Source organism: Microtus oregoni, unplaced genomic scaffold, assembly GCF_018167655.1.
Source record: "Microtus oregoni isolate MIOR12 unplaced genomic scaffold, Mior012 000016F_ref0000370, whole genome shotgun sequence".
In the NCBI taxonomy this organism is placed as follows: Eukaryota; Metazoa; Chordata; class Mammalia; order Rodentia; family Cricetidae; genus Microtus; species Microtus oregoni.
The window spans coordinates 40,350,698-40,369,434 of NW_024543075.1; the positions used below are offsets into that span (position 1 = coordinate 40,350,698).

At 46.3% G+C, this 18,737-nt stretch overlaps 1 protein-coding gene across 1 annotated transcript in view; it reads right to left on the bottom strand.

Annotated features, from left to right (window-relative positions):
• Positions 1–6,625: 6,625 nt before the first annotated feature.
• Positions 6,626–18,737, bottom strand: part of Dnhd1 (dynein heavy chain domain 1) — a 62,016-nt gene continuing 49,904 nt past the window's right edge. Inside the window, exons 29-43 of the mRNA XM_041666363.1 lie at positions 16,676–16,825; positions 16,262–16,444; positions 15,715–16,146; positions 15,056–15,518; positions 12,296–12,592; positions 11,923–12,075; positions 11,574–11,752; positions 10,488–11,450; positions 10,097–10,283; positions 9,767–9,880; positions 9,481–9,679; positions 8,614–8,705; positions 8,294–8,443; positions 7,292–8,100; positions 6,626–7,159 (exon numbers count right to left, since the gene is read on the bottom strand). Of these exons, the coding sequence (XP_041522297.1) occupies positions 6,809–7,159; positions 7,292–8,100; positions 8,294–8,443; positions 8,614–8,705; positions 9,481–9,679; positions 9,767–9,880; positions 10,097–10,283; positions 10,488–11,450; positions 11,574–11,752; positions 11,923–12,075; positions 12,296–12,592; positions 15,056–15,518; positions 15,715–16,146; positions 16,262–16,444; positions 16,676–16,825 (4,722 nt within the window). The 3' untranslated portion in view covers positions 6,626–6,808. The remainder of the gene's footprint in view (positions 7,160–7,291; positions 8,101–8,293; positions 8,444–8,613; positions 8,706–9,480; positions 9,680–9,766; positions 9,881–10,096; positions 10,284–10,487; positions 11,451–11,573; positions 11,753–11,922; positions 12,076–12,295; positions 12,593–15,055; positions 15,519–15,714; positions 16,147–16,261; positions 16,445–16,675; positions 16,826–18,737) is intronic.

Sequence of the window (18,737 nt, forward strand, 5' to 3'; positions counted from 1 at the left end):
CTTGGGTCCTCTGCAAGAGAAGTACTCACTGTAAACGCCCGAGCTAGCTTTCCAACCCCTTCTCCTACTCTTCAGTGAAGAAAAAGAATGCTCACATCAGAAAACAAATACTTTATCAATTATTTGTGACTAGAAAATTCCCAGTAAATGTCTTAAACGTTTAAAAGAATTCCTACTATAACAGGGAATCTGACTTACTTCATTACTCATCAACTAATGATGAGTTTTGTGACTTACTTCATTAGTTGATGACTTGGCTTTAGTTCAGGAGCTCAAAGGTGTTAGGAGTTGGGATTTGTGCTTTTGGTGTTCTGATTCTTGTCAAAGATACATTAACTGGCTAGAGACACCGTACCTGCTGGACTACTTGGACATCTCTCAGATTGCCACAGCACTCCCCCCACACCTTTTGGCTTCACTTCAAAGAGCTGTTCAATTGTTAGTATTCTGGTATAAATACGTTATATTCTCCATGATGACAGGATGCAATGTAAAAACAAAAAACCCTTAAATACATTTTCCATCTCCGCCACTCCCACATCTCACATCAGTAGCTCCTAGGGCTCAAACTCTTCAGTTCAGTATATTAGAGGAATATGATCTCCTACTCATTTTTATATGCACTGGTGTTTTGTCATGGGTGTCAGATCCCCAGGAACTGGAATTACAGACAGCTGTGAGCTGCCATGTCGGTGCTGGGAATTGAGCCCAGGTTTCCTGGAAGAGCAGTCAGTGCTCTTAACCACTGAGTCATCTCCCCAGTCTCTTTTTACTCATTCTTTACTTTTTCTGTTTGGGGATTGGAAGATTAAATGTACTCAGTTAGTACATGATTGGTATGTTTTACCAAGATAAACCCTTAACTGTTAACTCTTGTGTGTGATGCTGAAGTACCCAGAGCTCTCCAAAGGGACATGTGCATTGACTGATTTTGGTTGCTTCCTTATGATATATAACCTAACTGTCCCTCAAGTCCATAGCTTAAGCCCTGGCAGTGTGTGCTGGTTAGTTTTTGTCAAATAGACCCAAAATAGAGTCATTTAGGAGGAGAATATCTCAGCTGAGAAGATGCCTCCATCAGATTGACCTGTATGCGTGTCTGTGGGGCATTTCCTTATTGATTGTGTGCATGGTCCAGCCCTCTCTGGGCATTGCCATCCCTGGGCTTTGTAAGAAAAGTAATTGAATAAACCAGGGGAAGCAAACTAGTTAAGCTGCATTATGGCCTCTGCTTCAGTTCCTGCCTCCAGGTTCCTGCCTCAAGCTCCTGCCCTGGCTCCCTTGATGATGGATTCCAACCTGTAGGATGGAATAAACCTTCCTTTCCAAGTTGCTTTTGTGTTTTACCACAGCTACAGGCAGCAAACTAGGACACAGTGTATCCACTGCCACCTAGTGCCAAAAAGCCTCACCTAATGCTAAGGTTTCCCAGAGAAGGTCCCCAGAAGCCTCAAGACCCTTCAAGGAGCCCAAAGGAATCCCATGTACATTTATCCTGCCAAACAGCAGAATGCAGGCCAGGCAACAGGTGACAGTTCTTTCCTTGTGCCAATGAGAAGTACCAGTCACTGTGCCCATATGGCTCCAAACTATTTCCTCCTGTTTCCCTCCTATGTCCCTAGACGCATATAAATGTCTTTGACACAATATACAGTGGCTTAGGTATATGTGTGTTATAGTGGAGAATTCGAATGCTCTTCAGAATACATGCTGGCTTAGATAATGTGTGTTGTAGCAGAGAATGCCAGTGCTTTTCCCAATACACAGTGGCTTCGGTATGTATGCTATAGCAGAGAATACCAATGTTCTTCACAATACACAGTAGCTTAGATATGTGTGTTATAGCGGAAAATGCCAGTGCTCTTCAAACTCACTTTTCTCCTGGGAAGTCAACTCTACTACATTCTTCATCTTCCCATAGAGTTGTGTGTCAGAAGGTGATGGAGTCAAGACAGTTGGTTAATAATGAAACCACCACTTTCATTCTTGAATCTTTGTCTTCCTTTTCCCACTTTGGTTTTTTGAGACAGGGTTTTTCTGTGTCACTTTGGAGACTGTCCTGGAACTCGCTCTGTAGACCAGGCTGGCCTTGATCTCACAGAGATTTACCTGCCTCTTCCTCAAAGAGCTGGGACTAAAGGTATGTTACACCACTACATGGAAGACTTGGATCTTTTAATAAACAGTTCCCCATGTCATTTCCGTATTTTCCAACTTGATGCAGTGGAGCAGAGCTTCCTAAATCCCTGAGTATTACCAAAACTAGAGGCTCCCATGAATAGGATCTCCTGGTTTAGGCTTCACTTCAGTGAGAAATACATTGCAATTTTTCTGAGGCACTAGTAATCTCTTAAGAGCTCTTCTAATTGAAGGGGACAAAGCACCTATAAAGAAAACTAACAAAACAATATTTAACTCTGATTTTATCACAAAGACACTGAAAATCACCCAGGTTATGCAGCAGAAGGCTGTTATCACCTAAAGCCACTTCCCAAACTCAAGCAACTATGTTGTGGTTAGCGTGTTAAGGTTTTTAAACCTTTATTCTTCTCTTATACATTATATCCTGACCACAGTTTCTACTCCCTCCACTCCTCCCAGTCCATTCCCTCCTGTCCCCCCCCCCCAAAAAAAAAGAAGCAGCAGAAGCAGACTTCCCAGGGATATCCACCAAACATGGCCTAACAAGATACAGGACTAACAAGCCTAGGCACAAACCTTCAAGGCTGGACAAGGCAACTCAGTAGGATGAAAAAGGTCCCAAGTACAGGCAAAGGAGTCAGTGACAGCCCTACACATACTCCTGTTGTTGGAAGTTTCACAAAAAAACACCAAGCTACACAACAATAACATATTTACAGAGGACCTAGCTCAGACACATACAGGATCCCTGTTTATTGCTTCAGTTTCTGTGAGCCACTATGAGCCCTGCTTAGTTGATTCTGTGGCCCATGGTCTCTTGTCTTTGAATCCTCTGGCTTCTGCAATCCTTCCACCTTCTCTCTTTCAGGGTTCTCCTGGATCTGCCTAGTGTTTGGCCAATTCTGTGCCATCATTGCCCCAGCATGTCTTACAGGAAGGATAGATTGTAGGTTGAAGGTTTTGTGGCTAGGTTGATGTCTCTGTCTTAATGCTGGGAGCCTTGCCTGGTTATAGAAGATGGCCAGTCTGGGCTCGTATCCCCCATTACTAGGAGACTTCACTTGGGTCCCTTGGTATTATTTTGAGAACTGGTAGGCACTTTAGATTTTAGGGCATAACTGAAGGAAGCAGGTCACTGGTGGTACAGCCTTGAAAACCCTATCTTGTCTCCAGCTCTTTCCTCTGTCCTGCTTCCTGCCCATTATGGGGTGACCAACTTTTACTGCAGTTCATGCTCATCTCCCCGGTCACCAGAGGTGCACAGCAATGAATCATCAACTGTGAATTGAGATCCCTGCAACCATGAGCCAACAGCACCTTCCTAAGTTGTTTCTTTCAGGTATTGGTCACGTCGACAGAAAGTCTAACCATAAATCTATCTTGGAGAAGAAAACTTGTTATTGAGATTAAACCTTTGTGGTTTGGGAGAATTTGGAAAAGTTCAGAGTAACAAACTAGGAGGACCCAGAATGTTGTTAGAAATGCTTAACGGGCCATTCTGGTAAGACCTCAGAAGGCTAGAATGCTGCTAGTAAAGGTGAGAATAAGGTCTCTCTCGGGGAATTGGATTACACATCATTCATTCTAATCCCAGCAAAGAACTTATTTATATTTTAGCAGTATCCTGAGTCTTTGTATGAGGCTGAATTTAAAGATTCATACTAGTTATACAGCAGAGGATATTTCAAGCCAGCCTGAATTAAAATGGTATGGTTATTACTAGCTTCTTTTAGTCAAATCTATAGCAAGAATTGTTACCAAAAGCAAAGTGTTAAAATTTGAAAATCTTTCACTTTGAGCAGAAACAAAAACTAAAAATATAGTTGAAGCCAAGAGGAATGTGGCTGTTAAAGAGATTAGGGCCATTAAAAATAAACTAAGTGAGCCGGGCAGTGGTGGCGCACGCCTTTAATCACAGCACTTGGGAGGCAGAGGTAGGCGGATCTCTGTGAGTTCAAGGCTAGCCTGGTCTACAAAAGTGAGTCCCAGGACTGCCAGGACTACATAGAGAACCCATGTCATGAAAAACAAAAGAAAAAGAAACAAACTTAAATAGACTATATGTTGTTGTGCATGTCTATCAATGCCAGCCAGCACTTGGTAGATACGAGGCAGGAGGATCAAGAATTTACAGCCAACCTCAGCTGCATAGCAAGTTGAAGTTCAGACTATATGAAACCCTGTCTCAAAAGATAAAGTTGAAGCAGCAACTCAGTGTAAGAGCACTTGTTGCTATTGCAAATGGCCTGGATTTCATTCCCAGAATCTACTTGGTAGCTCATGACTTTCCTTAACACTAGTTCGAGAGACTCCAACACCTCTGATCTTCACAGGACTAGGCATGCACATAGTGCATATATACATACATGCAAACAAAACACTTATGCCCATAAACCTGTGGGCCCATATTTCGATATGGCACAAAAGCCATTAGTCCGGTCCGAGCTGATCTGCAGCTCTGCAGACAAGCTGTCTCTGCCCTTAACAAAGGCCAGGATGACTGCTCCTGGCTTCTTTTGTTAAAATGTGGATTACCTGAGAAGAGATGTTTGACTGAAGCTGATGACTTAAGAGTTCAGATATTTGGTGCTTCCTTCGTTTTGTAATTTCGAAGGATGTCTTATAGAGATACTAATTCAGGGCCTACCTGACTGCTAGATGCGGATGTGACTTGAGCCAAGGCACCTGGTTGCCTAGGTGATGGCGTAATTGGTTTCCCCCCTCCCTGCTCAATTTGGGGTGGGTATATAAAATGTGTGGAGAATAAACGACGATCTGGCCTTTTCCATGATGATGGTGTAAGCTGTGTCGGTTCTTTTCCTCGCGACTCCGTTCCAGCCAGTTGAAGGAATTAGGGAATTTATGTTGGACCCTCACGGGCCACGACATAAACCCATAAACAAAACAGCCAAATATTTGGCATTAGTACAACAGAAAAGTACCTGAGGGTTTCTCAGGAATTGGCTAGCTGCCACCCATGGTAGGCACATGGGTATAAAGGTTTCAATTCATTCAAAAATTTTGCTTTGAGAGCCGTTCAGTTAGGACCACCTAGGAAAGTGTTACCTCACGTCCATCCATTCATGTATTCGGAGGCCATTGAAGAGGATTAGCTACTGCTTGAACTACCAGCAGACCTTGGCATTGCCCATGTGGTACTGGAGTTCCAAGCATGTAAAGTGTAACAGTTGTGGGATTACAGGCTCTCCCTCTATTTCAGAGGAAAGTCTAAAAGAAGGCCAGTGTATGGATGGCAGTGTCAGAAGCCCCACGGGAAATCTCTGACAGTGTATGAAGTTGCAAGAGTGCCTGGAATTGCAGTGGAGACTCTAGAAAGTAAGAGAGGCCACGGACATAGAGCATCTGCCATGGAAAGCCTCGGGGAGTGGTGCAAGGTCTAGAGAAGCCACGTGGGCTGCTAATGGCCCGTGCCTTTGGAGCTCGCATGGCACCACCATGCACCGGAGTACTTTGGGAACGAGCTGCAGGACTACATGTCCTGCTGCCTTACTCTTACTCTGCTCCAGGCTTTCTTTGTCCATCTATTCCACCCTCTTGGAAATGCTTACTTGTGTCACATATTAGAATATTTCTTGAGTTTTATGGGGGTTTACAGTTAAGAGTTTAGATCTGAGGAAATTGAATGTAAACTTTTGAGAAATGCATTTGAGCTGGATATGGTGGTTTGGGCCTCTAATTTCAGCATTTGGGGAGCTGAGTCAGGTGCATCACAATTTTGAGGCCAGGAAAAAAAAACAAAACAAAAATTTAGTTGGGCAGTGGTGGCGCACAGGACCAGTGGTGGTCCCAGTGCTCAGCAGGCAGAGGCTGCTGGGTCTACGGTGCAAGTTCCAGCACAGTCAGGCTATACAGAGAAGCGCTGTCTTGAAACAAAAAAGAAAATGTTTGAGGTCAGGCTGGAACATAGCAAGACCCTGTCTCAAACAGAGAGGGTGTTGGGGGAATGTGTGCTTTGCATTATAAGAAAAATAACCTTTGAAGTCCCATTGTGTGGATATGATGTATCCTGCAAATGGATGTATGCACAGAAGGCTTGTTCCCTTCATGGTGGCACTATCAGAGGCTGACTGGATAATCAAGGTCCTAATTTCAACAATGACTGAATGGACCATTAAAGGTTATGGCCTAGAAGGAGGCCCCTTGGGAGGGTGCTTTTGATGGGTCTAACACGTTCCTGGAACTTCCATGGGACAGGGAATAGATTTCCAAGGAAAACAGGAAATTTGTGCTGAACAGCCTCATCAGTGTCTGAAAGAACACTTCATATGGAGGAGTGCTTTCTCAGCTGGTTATTGTTGAATGAGTTAAGGGGTCGTGAGTCTCATTTAGCCTTTGTTTTGGGAATATGACTCATTCAGAGAATGTTGTAGGGCAGAAGCGGGGCCTTCCAATAATGCTGCTAAATGCTTTAAGCAACTTTCAAATAATGTTCTCCATTCAAAACCACCCACTGGATATTTAATGCAAGTGCTGAGACCACAGTAGAAAGCTAAGCAGAGTCAGAATTCTGAGTTAGCCATTGCTAGGTTATTCTTTGTGAACATAACAGCAGGTGCCTGTACCCACTTCTTCCTCTATCAATAGCATCCTCTGTGTGCCACATTTTGGACTCTGCATACTCCATCACTCTTGACACCACTCCAGCTCAGGTTAAGGCAGGGCTGCACACATGGACTCTCCGTTGGATACAGGTGTCAAGGCTGAGCTTCGTGGGTAGTGGCAGGTGCATCAGGATGTTCTTACTGTGAAGCTTAGTGGTGCCAAGGGGCCCGGTCATGTATACGGGACAGGAGTACATGCCCAGGCCAGCTGAGACTGGTGTGTTATTGGCACCACGGGCTTGTGTGCTGACGCTGACAGGAGGCAAAAGGCTGGGTTGGCTGGAAAAGCTGTCCTGCAAGGCCCCATCCATCTGGTCCCACTCTGCATGATGAAGCTGTAACCCGATCAGCAACAATCCCATCTCAGGAACCTTGGGATTTGGGCCATTCTCCACCTGTGGGTGCCAGAAAACAGGCAAAGCTATGAAGATAAGTTGAGGGTCAGATCAGGGTCAAGGTCAACAGGATGGGGTGTAATCACATACTTTGAGGTGGAATGGGGAGCAGAAAGGATGATGCCAAGATACCCGGATATGCAGAGGGTGGTTGTTCAGCTCCTGACGTTTAGGTGGGGGACTGCTGGAGCCAGAGCCTTGGATACCAGGAAGATTGGGGCTTGGCACCCTGGACTCCAAGACCGCCTCCCAACGCAGTGCCAGGAACAGACGACGAGGATGGCGGAAAGCTGACAGGTGAAATATGCGCTCTGGTTCGTTGGCATTTTCGCTCGTGCCACTGTCCAGGTAGCGAATCAATAGGTGCCCACGGCGGGACAGTTGTCGCAGCCATTGCCAGGGTAGCTGTGGCCCAGCAGGCGCATGAGATCTCCAAGGCTGAGGTAAGCGTCCTGCCCAAAGAGCATGGGCCACTGCAGCACAGCGACTGGAGGTACACGGGGTCTCACCTTTCAGCTGCTGCAGTAAACAGTCAAGGTCACGCTGCAGTATGCACACCAGCTGCTTCAGTTCCAGCACCTCTGTCTCTAAGAAGCCCTCCAGAGGCCTGTGAGCATTGGGCCCCAGCACCACCCACGGGGTGATACACTGGCCTGAGCAATTACGGTTGGATAGCAAAGCCTGAAGGGCCACCAGCCTCTTCTTGGCTTGCACCAGGCGTTGCCGAAGTCGCCTTTCTTTACGCTGGTTGATCCCTCCACAAGCTGAAGGAACCCATGTGGGTGAACACTGCTGTAGCACGCTCAGGAGAGCACGACTCTGGCGTCTCAATAGCCAGGACTTAGGCCCTTCATTCAGTCCGCAGACACGAGGTTCAGCTGGTGTGGGCAGTAGGTGCATCCGGGCCTTGCACTCTGTCCTGGCATCTAGTTCCCCTAGCTCTTAGGATTAGAGGTAAGGAACAAATAGTTTCTCCCCACCAGACCCAATGAGGCAGGCCTTCCTCTGACCCCATAACTACCAACATTGCCCTCTCATAACCTTCATTGGTACAGATGTTATTTGCACCCCTGTGGAGACTGCAGGGCAATGCACTATTCCCCACCCCCGGGTGGATATTTGCCTGAAGCTTACCTGGACTAGGCATCAGAGTGGCCAGCAGATACTGAGGTGTGTGTGGCTGGACCCAGTTCATGCTCTTGGGATCCAGGCAGGTTCGTGTCAGGCTAATCAGGGCCTCTCTGTCTCCTGGGTCCCTCAAAGAACCTCCATAGAAAACTGAGGCTGCAGACAAAGTCATAATTTCAGTCATTCCAGTTTCCACCACTCCTCAAGGCAAAATTATGCATTTATCCATCACATGCATCCTGGCCGTCAGACTTCCACTCCAGCCCACCCGTTTCCATGTCTTCTGCGGTCCGGGCACCATATGGAGGCCAGGAGGAGAAGCTCACCAGCCAGCTCCAGCAAGGCAGGACCGGGGTTACTGAGACTGGCCCATAGATGCTCTTGGGTCTGAAGAATCTTGGTCAAGGTTACTTGACTCCTGGGTAGGGTACAAAGAATACACTGTTTATAAAAAACATAGTGAGGACTCTCACATCCTTCAGTGTGAATCGCTCTCCTGAGCTCTGACTTAGGAGGGCTCACAAGACATTACTACTTTGTACCCCAATACAACTTGCTTTCTACTGCAGTAATCATTTTCCCCTAGAAGTCTGTTCCACCTCTTAGTCTCGTAAGAGGTGTCACCAGCCACCTGGTTGCCTAAGAGGAAGTCTAGGAGTCACCCTTATTCTTCACCATAGATTTATTCTGGGCCCCAACTCTACCCTACCCTAGTCCCTGCCGCCCATATCATGATCGCTTTCTTAGAGCCCCCTGAGAAGCTGTTTTTTTTCTCCAGGCCCACCCCCTCTGTCTGTTCTTCACATTCAGTCTGGGTGGTGCTTTCCACAGATAGGATCAAGGTTCCTGGCTTATTTAAAACCCCCTCAGAGACTTCCTGATATCTTCAGGATAACCCGAGGCCTTTTGCCATGGCCCTAAAGGCCCTTTGTGTGAGCTTCACCTTTATTCCATCCCCAGCATGTCCACCTCACCCACACTGAAGTCATTTCCTCTGCTTAGAAAAAGCCCTGTTTTTACCCAACTGGCTTCTGCTTTTAAGGCTTGGTTCAGAGTGAGATTGCAAACAAAGTCCGGGGAGAAAACCTCCTTGCCTTCATCTTTGGAAGGTCCAAAGATCGGTTTTCTCATGCAAGTATACGGAAGGTACTCATGTGTGCTGGGTGACTGACCAGGACTGGTGGCTCGCTCACCAGCGCCCCCTGTGTGCTTGCAGCTTTATCCCATAGAGCTGTCGGTGTAGTAGGAGGCCATGCAGGAGGAACAAAGGCAGTGTCTGACTGAAGGGTTGCATGCAGAGTCCTTGCTGCAAATCCACACTGTCGATCAAGATACGGCGTAGTTCTAAGGACTGGTCCCAGAAAACAGTCATAGAGTGCTGGATCAGCACCCCTGTGGAGGAAGCAGAGTGCTGAGTCAGCACAGTCCAGTCACTCTCCCTCCTGAGGACTTGAGAGCTCCTAAAGGGATGCTCCTTACCTGGCAAGGAAGCACTGGCTTCAGTAGATACAATCAGCCAAAGACGGAAATCTCTGTGGACAGTGGCCACACTCCTGTTTTCTGCTTCAGCTAACAGTTCCGAGCCTGAGACTACTAAGTTTAGATAAGGGGCTGAAATGAATCCTCAGGTAATTGGTAGATTGACCCACAAGTCCAAGGACCATATTCAAGACTGGGACAACAGGAGTCGGACACAAGGCCAAAGGCATAGGCTTCACACTTGGAGATCAGCTGTGAAGCTCTAGGATTCAAGCTCAGGGTCAAGTGTAGGATAGGAGCCTCAAAGCCATCCTGAAGCAGGACACTTACCCTTGGCTCCATCCAGCAGTCCCAGCAAGGGCTGTAGCAGTTCTCTTGGCCAACGAGGCATCAAATGACAGTTATCCAGCACCAGCCAGTGCCCCTGGAGCATAGCCTGGCATAGAGTGTTGACTATAGTTGAGACAGGATCCCAATCTTCAGAGCCTAGTGCGATGACATGCAGATGCTTCTGTGTCTAGGGACCGTTAGAAAGGAGACAGAGTAACTCAAAGTGATCTTGAGGTGACTTGATAGACTCAGAGTTATGCCACAATAATCCTAAAGTATCTGTGTGATTATGTGATTTAAATAGACCCATATGGATGATGGGCCAGAGTTCCACACTCCATCCCAGCCCATAGAAGCCCACTCACTCTGGGTCAAGAGACTAGATACAAACCTCATGGTTGGCAGCTAGTTTCCGGATGGCAGTCACAGGATGCAAAGTGGCTATAGGATGGCCAGATGGTGGCAGCAAGATCAGTATGGGCTGAGTAGCCTGACTATGTTCAAATATCATGGTAGGGGCACCCAGGTCTTCATCTAGGGGCCGACCTAGTAGGCTGGTGGTGAGGTCTGCTAGGGCAGCTGCCAGGCAATCTGGTCGCAGTACACGCCACAGTATCAGCTTCTGGAAGAGGCTAAGTGGTTCAGAATTAGGACCAGGTGCAGGACCCAGCACGGTGGATGATAGTGACAGGTAATCCTGCCACACACTGGAGTGGCCTGCCAGGGATGCACAAAGCCCAGCAAATGGGGACAGCAGCTCCAGTGCCCCACATTCTTGCCAGGCTCTTAAGCCTAACCAGGCTGGCCTAGCCATACCAGGGCCCTGTGTGTTATGGCCTGTGCTGGGAGAGGCTGACAGTCCAGGCCACAGCGCCAACCTCTCTAGCTTTGGTGTCTTCTTTGTCACTTGCAGCAGGGCAATAGCACCCAGAGCACCCACCAAGGGTGCTTGGGTCAAACCTAGGGCAGCCACGGTGCTGCTCAGCAGCTGGCGGGTTAGGTGGATTTTCAGTTGCAGCAGATGGCTGGGCAAGTCCTCTCCGTGGTGACTATCATGTGGTTTCATGCTGTCTAAAGCCCTCCTGGTGACTGTTAACCAGTTTTCTAAATTCATGCAGAAAAATGGCAGCAGTTTCTGTAGTGAGCTTAGGGCCTCTACCACAGCGATTCCATGACAAGCTACCTGCCGGTAGGGTGCCCACAGTACCATCTCCTCCAGCTTCTGCTCTTCTATCTCCTCCATCTGGGCATTCAGCTGACATATCTTTGCCTGAGTCCTCACCATTTCTCTCAGAAACTTGGACGGTTTCTGACGCCTTTGGTTCTGAAGTAGCAATATCGCCAGCAACCGTTCCTGCATGTGGTAATTTGTTGGATGGATCTGGACCTTTGTGATGGTCCCCAAACATCCTCTCCAGCTCTGTACTTGAACTTTCCCCATGTTTTTAGCCACCCCACAGACTGGGCCCCCAAGCACCTCAGCAGCCATCACAGCTTCATAGGTATCCACTGCTCTGATTTTGAGGTCCTGCCAGCGGGTCTCAAGCTCTGGACGCTCTCTACACAGGATTTCGTGCAGCATCTGTTCTTCTAGTATTTCCATGTTCAGGCCCAGATCCAGAACATTCAATCCTTTCAGCAATTCACAACCTAATACTTGGGGTCACATAGAAAAGGCTAACTCACTCGTGTCAGAGTCAAGGGTAGAGTAGACAGGAAATCTGGCTCTCCATCACAGTTCTGAGCCTGCTCTGGGCCTAGGTGAATGAAACCCTCTTTAGAATGATTCTAGGGGCCTACAAAGTTATGCTGCCCTCCGGTCTTACCTCGTTCCAAAGCATGGATTGGAAGGGTCGTGCTCAGATAGAGACAAAAGCCAGGTTGCACATGGGCTGGACTCGGATCCTCCCTCGACAGCAGCCAACGGAGTTCTTGGCACCTTAGGCTCAGCTCCATATTTGTCAAGAGCACAGGCAGGCCTGTGACAGGAAGTAAGAACAGCTGTCCCCAGTGCCAGCATCCACGCACCCAGTCCCTGCACAAGGTCTGCTTCTAATCAACTTTCTCTCGGCTAATACAACGGCTCAATCAAGATTCTTCAACATGGTGGGATGTAGGATCAGAGCTGAGGCCAAATCAGGGTGTGAAAAGATTGTAGGGCCACAGAATTAGGGAAAAAATGGGAGTTGTGGTTCTCACCATTGGAAGCCGCCTCCAGGAGCTGAGGCCCCAACTCCGGGTCAGCACCTGAGAGGACAGTAAGGCAGGGAGGTGGAGACTGAGTCTCAGATGGTGTACTTGAGTTCAAACTCTCTATCTCATTCTTTTCTTTCTCTGCTTCTTGCTCCTCCTTCTCTTTCCCCTCTTCACTCTTGTTTTCCTCTGTCTTCTGCCCTTTTGTTTGGCCATTGGCCTTGTTTCTATCCTCTTCTTCTTCATTATCACCTTCGTCTTCTGTTTCATCCTCACTGTCTTGGTTTGTCATATGGTACTTTGCTGGGATGGAAAGATACAAAAGAGTGTTCCTTAGAGGAGGAGCTTGTTTTCTGAGGAGTTCTGGTTACCCAGGGGAGGATTCATGAGTGGAGGTCTAGGGGAAGACAGTTCAGGAAAGCTGTTTAAGTTCTATGACTCAGTTTTCACATCTGAAAAATTGGGTTGATATTACTGATATCAACTAATATTGTAGTTGCTCTGGAGATTGTGATAATACACAGTACGAACCAGCACGTGACAAGCAATAAATGCTGGGTGTCGTCATTACTTTAAATTCTAAGGAAAGGGCTAGTCATCTCTAAATTTTGACTCCTTTTCTGCCTGTTCTATGGGTTGGTTAGAAACCTTATCTTTTTTTTTTTTTAACATAAGCTATTCTGGCAGTAGCAGCTAAATAGAAATGTCCTCCCTGATAGGGAAATTGGTGCCTGGAGCAGTGGCTTGTAAGTGAAGGGCTATAAACTATTACACTAGAAAACTCATGGCTGTGATGTTGTAAACCACAAAGGAGGTCTGAGGAACAGCCATTCCCTTCCCAATCCCTTTTCTCCTGCAAGAAACTTTCTAGGTTCCCTTACAAGTAGAAGTTGTTCAGGCCTACAGTTTGTTGCCTTCATTTTCTCTTGCTAATAAATTCCTGCAAATTTAGCTGTTTAAGTCACCATTTATTATCCTTAAGTACTGACGGCTAGAAGTCCAGCACAGCTAGATTCTCTGCTCAGCCACACACTGGGTTTAGAAGGTCTCATCTGGGGCTGGACGCTCTTCTTCAGGCTCAGTAGATTATTTACTGTTTGGTTTTTGTTGTTGTTGTTGTTTTAAGATAGGATCTTGTGGTTTCCAAACTGTTGGGCTCAAGCCATCCTCATGCTGTAACTTCTTGAGTATCTGAGCCCATAGATGTGTACCACTGAGTATCTGAGCGTCCAGCCCCAGATGAGACAGGCTCCAAAGTACAAACACTGTCTCGAAAAAACAAAACAAAAAAATTCTGGATTTGAATTTTTTTCTTTTCTTTTCTTTTTTTTCAAGACAGGGTTTCTCTGTAGCTTTGGAGCATGTCCTGAAACTAGCACTTGTAGACCAGGCTGGCCTCGAACTTACAGAGATCCACTTGCCTCTGCCTCCCGAGTGTTGGGATTAAAAGCCTGGCTAAAGATGGTAATCTTGGATTTGAATATTTCTATGATCAGTTTTAAGTTTTTCTAAGGTCTGTATTGACAATCAAACCAACTTTTAAAGAGATAAAGCAAGAATTATTAAAATGATAATAGTTGGTCAGTCCCACTTTAGTTGTTCCATTTTTAAATCATGCATTACATAATCATGCAGTGACTTAACTTCCTTTATTGTAACTGTGTTTCCCATTTATTTATTTTTGTTTCCCATTTTTTAACGTGGAAAAAAGCTCTCTCTTTTAATTAATTCCTCCTTTAAAGAATTCCCAATTTTCTCACCAAATCATCCACCAATGATGATGAAGATGTGAGGCTTATTGCTGGTGCATAGAACAGTGAAAGCCTGACTGGATTTTAAGGCTGTTACCTAGTTTGGCAGCAGCCCAAGAAGGGGTTCAGGGAGAGCCTGCCGGTTGAGAAGAAAGAAAAAAACTAGCCAATAGGGCTGTGTGTAGCTCTGGTCTATGCAGGTGGCTGCAAAGCAACAGGCAAATGGCTCTTTTTGTGAATTTGTACCCCAAACCCTAGGCGCCAGATGTACCATGAATAATAAAAAAACAGACTGGGACTGAAGCTGAAGATCAGAAAAGCAAACTGGCCATCCACTGGCTCTTACCTCCACCTCAGACCAAAATGGATGATCATGCCTCCATGAATCCTCAAACTGAGGCTGAATTTGAGACCTGTCTCCTCTTGTCTTATATGCCTCCCTAGTACAGGTTTCAAAGGCATGCAGCACCACTGCCCAGCCTCTATGGCTAACTAGTGTGGTTGCTGGGATTAAAGGTGTGTGCCATCACTGCCTAGCCTGAATGGCTGACTATTATGACTGCTTTGCCCTCTGATCTTCAGGCCATCTTTATTTATTAAAACACAAATAATATATTACTATATTACAAATAATATAGGTCCCTTATTCAAACATAGCCAATGATAATATTTTCCAAGAATTTCTGAATGTTGTATTAATTTGGGTAATAAAATATTACCCAAAATTATAAGTTTCAGTTGCAAGCAAAATTTCCCATGGTGTTGAGTAGAGCAGAGAAGTGGAAAATCATGGCTTGGCTAGCTGTGTAGATTTAGGGCCATTGTAACATGAGCTAAAACCAATTAGACAAAAACAGTAAATGAGAACAAATTTATTAATATAATTCAGGCTGGTAAAATATATGTGTTAGCCATAAAAACTCAGTATCTCTACCATGAAAGGGCAGATCATAGGAAGTTGAGAGTGCTGGGGAGCTCAGACACCCCAGAAGCATAATGCCATATTCATGCCTACCTCTGTTCTCTTTAGGTGGTGCCAACAACATGTTCTGTTTCTGAGGTAGTGGGTTCAGCCAGGCAAGGGCCTGGTTGCTAGGGTCAAGCAGCAGAGGCCAACGATAACTTCTGTAGTAGATGTGGCTTCGCAGCAGCAGGCCTAACAAGCGGGCTGACCTCGCTTGGGGCTTCAGGTCTCTGTCCCACTCCTGCTGTTCAGATCCACAGCTCAGTAAGGTCAAAATCCTGAAGGGAGTACATGTGGGCACCAGAGGGTTCTTTGGTGGCACCCCAACAGATTTCTGCTTCAGTGTCTGTGCCACATCATCCGGCTCCAGGGCTTCCTCAAAGCCCTGACACAGAGACAGCCATTTTTCCAACAATTCTTGGCGCCGCTGTGGTGGGAAGGGACCCAGATAGACAATAGCAGCTGAACACAAGAGGGCATCTCCAAACACAGTTTTGCAGTTATTCTTCATCTTCTGGTGTGGAGAGGTAACCACAACATGAATAGACAGTAAGGTAAGGAGGCATGTGGATGGGCAGACAGAAGGTTATCAAGGGGAACAAGGCAATGCATAAAGTATGGAGAGGGAGGCATGGAAGGACAGAAGAAGCAAGGCAGATGGTGGGCTGTACAATGAGCTGGGCGAGAGACATTTGGGAAGGGCTTGTTACCTGGAGCCGTTTGGTCCACATGTCCATGGGTGTGAGCAGTGCAGACTTCATGGGCCATTTGTGATACTGTCCACATTGTGCCTGATTGAAGGTCTCCATGACAAGATTATGAGAGGCTAGGGCATCTTCTAGCTTCTTCGTAAGAGACAAAATTTGCTCCAGCAGATCATGGGCCTGAAACTGGAACTTGCCTAGACGGGCCTGCTCCTGAGCCAGTGTTGCCTCCACCTGCCGCAACAGCAGGCCAGTGGGCAATCCCCGGCGCTGTGCCAGCCCGTAGCGCAGAACAGCCCAGAGCCATTTGACCAGGTTTGCTGCAGGGATGCTTACTGACCTCAAGGCTGCATCTCTCATACCTGGAGCTTTCAGCGCTTGGTTTAGCTTTATCAGCTCTGAGTCAGTCAGCTTCTCCTTGGGGAAGAATACCAGTTCCTGGGAGGACGTGTGTTAAGAGGAAGACTTGATTGGCCTTGACTCAATGGGCTAATCCTGCCCAATTCTTCCTTTATGTGACCCCTCTCCTTTTATGGTACCTCATCTTCCCTACCTGATAAAAATCTTCAGTACATAACAGCTGCTTGGCATTGGCCCAGCCCGTCTCATGGTGAAACAATTCACACAATACATCCGTCACCTGGACTACAGAGTCTGGAGGGGCTCGATAGCTTCTTATCTCCTCAAAGTCAGCTACCTGCAGCTGGCTCAAAGGACCTAGAAATGCCTTGCCCATCTAAATGAAAACAGATGCATGCTGCAGAGATCCTGCCATGTTCTGCTGATTCTTTAGGATGTTTCCAAGAGGACTCATCTCTCTTAAGGCTCCTCATGAGGGTCCATTCTCAAGCCACCCTATAACCTTGTCCTCCCTGCCAGAGCCCTATTACTCACCCTACTCCGTTCTCTGACTATCCTAGGAGTGGTTGTTCTCTCCCCAGAAGAGCAGGCAGCAGGAAGAACCTACCTGCTCCAGGAAAGCCTCCTGTTGAGCCTGGAGGGCATTTTGCTGCTTGACAAGATTTTCAATGAGGCTCTCCTGGTGTTGGCATTCTGCCATCTTCTGCTTGTATAAGAGTTTGCTTTCCTCGAGCTGGCTTTGATACATCCCAACATTCTGTGAACAGAGGTCCAGACCTTGCAGCTCCATTCCCTGGGCTGTATGAGACTACCCTCACAGATAGCATGAATGCAACAGAGTGACCTGGTCAGACTCCCAGTAGGCCATAAGAGCTTCTGCTCTGGGTCTGTGATTTTTACATCTGATAGCAGAACCTTAAGTGTATGTGTGTGTGGGGGGGTGCTTTTCCTGTTGTCTGACTTCCATACAAGTAACTCCAAAGCTCGTGTAACTATTCTGCTACATCTCTTCTCTTTCCAACTCCTTAGCAACAGTTGTTGGAGAACACTGTCCCTCCCTCTGGAAGCTTTCTCCTTCCCTGGCCTTTCTTCTTTTGCCATCCCCAAACTACTTCCTTCAGAAAAGTTTTCAGGTCCCCATTTATTCTCATCCTACACTTTTTTTGTTTGTTTTTTGTTTTTCGCAACAGGATTTCTCTGTGTAGTCCTGGCTGTATTGGAATTTGCTCTACAGACCAGGCTGGCCTTGAACTCAAGAGATCCGCCTGCCTCTGCCTCCTGAGTGCTGGAATTAAAGGCTTGCATCACCACCACCCGGTCCTCATCCTCCACTTCTGTACATCCTTAACATCACGGTTTTGATCCATTGTACTATTGTAGTAGTGTTTTACTATACCATATCATTATTCTAAAAACTCAAATCTCTCTATAGCCACATTTCTTCCCAGCCTTACACTATGTGTCCATATACTTAACCTTTCATGCTCAACCTCTCCAACTCTAAAAATCTCTAAAATGAATGTGTTCATGACTCCTTACCTGTCTTACAATTTTACTCCCTTCCCTGTGTCCTTTTTCCAAAAAACTCTGACAGAATATACTCAGATTGCTCACAGAAGAAATCTCGTTGCGACCCTTGGTTCCATCTCTTCTATCTCCTCAAACCTAGCTCAGTTTTTTTAGATCTTTTCATTATACCTCTTGAATGTTTCTTATCTCCATTCCCATTCCCAATGTCTGTTGACACTTAGAATCTCTCCTGAAATGCATACCACTTTTCCAACTGGTGCTTTGGTTTCTTCTCTTATTCCCTTCCTCCAGTCATTTGCCATAGGGCATCCTAATTGGTTTTCTTTAAGTGACTCATTGTCTTTGTGTCTGACCACTCGCCTTCTTGGCTGCTCCTCTTCCCAGGCTCATCGTTTTATTTCCCTGAGCGCCACACTCCCCAGACATTCCTGACTTCAGTTCTAGTGTGGGGAATGATTTCTAGTCTATGTCTCTTCACTCACACTGACGCTTCAACCCAGATGCTCTTCCTCTCCACCTCCTTTTATACATGTCCAAATATTACCTAGGGAACAACTGCATTGTTGTTTACATTTTAAAGGAATTTTGAACATCTACCTCTGCTGTGGGATAATGCTTTTGTACACTGTAAAGATTTGTCACTCATATTGGTTTAATAAAAACACTGATTGACCAGTAGCCAGGCAGGAAGTATAGGCCAGGCAACCAGGGAATTCTGGGAAGAGGAAAGGCAGAGATTCAATCACCAGCCAGACACAGAGGAAGCAAGATGAGAATGCCTCACTGAGAAAAGGTACCAAGCCATGTGGCTAAACATAGATAAGAATTATGGGTTAAATTGTAAGAGCTACTTAATAATAAGCCTGAGCTAAGAAGCCAAACAGTTTATAATTAATATAAGCCTCTGTGTGTTTCTTTTGGGACTGAATGGCTATGGGATCAGGCAGGACAGAAATACTGTGTACACATCTCGTTCTACACATGTTGTATTATATACTGAGACTTCCTCCTCTTCCTCCCCTTCCTTCCATTTCCCTTTCTTCCCTCTCTGAAAAACTCTTCTTGGTATATCTTAGAGCACTATGGACTCTCTCTTTTGTAATATAAATAGCTGTTTGAAATTGCCGAGACAAATCTAA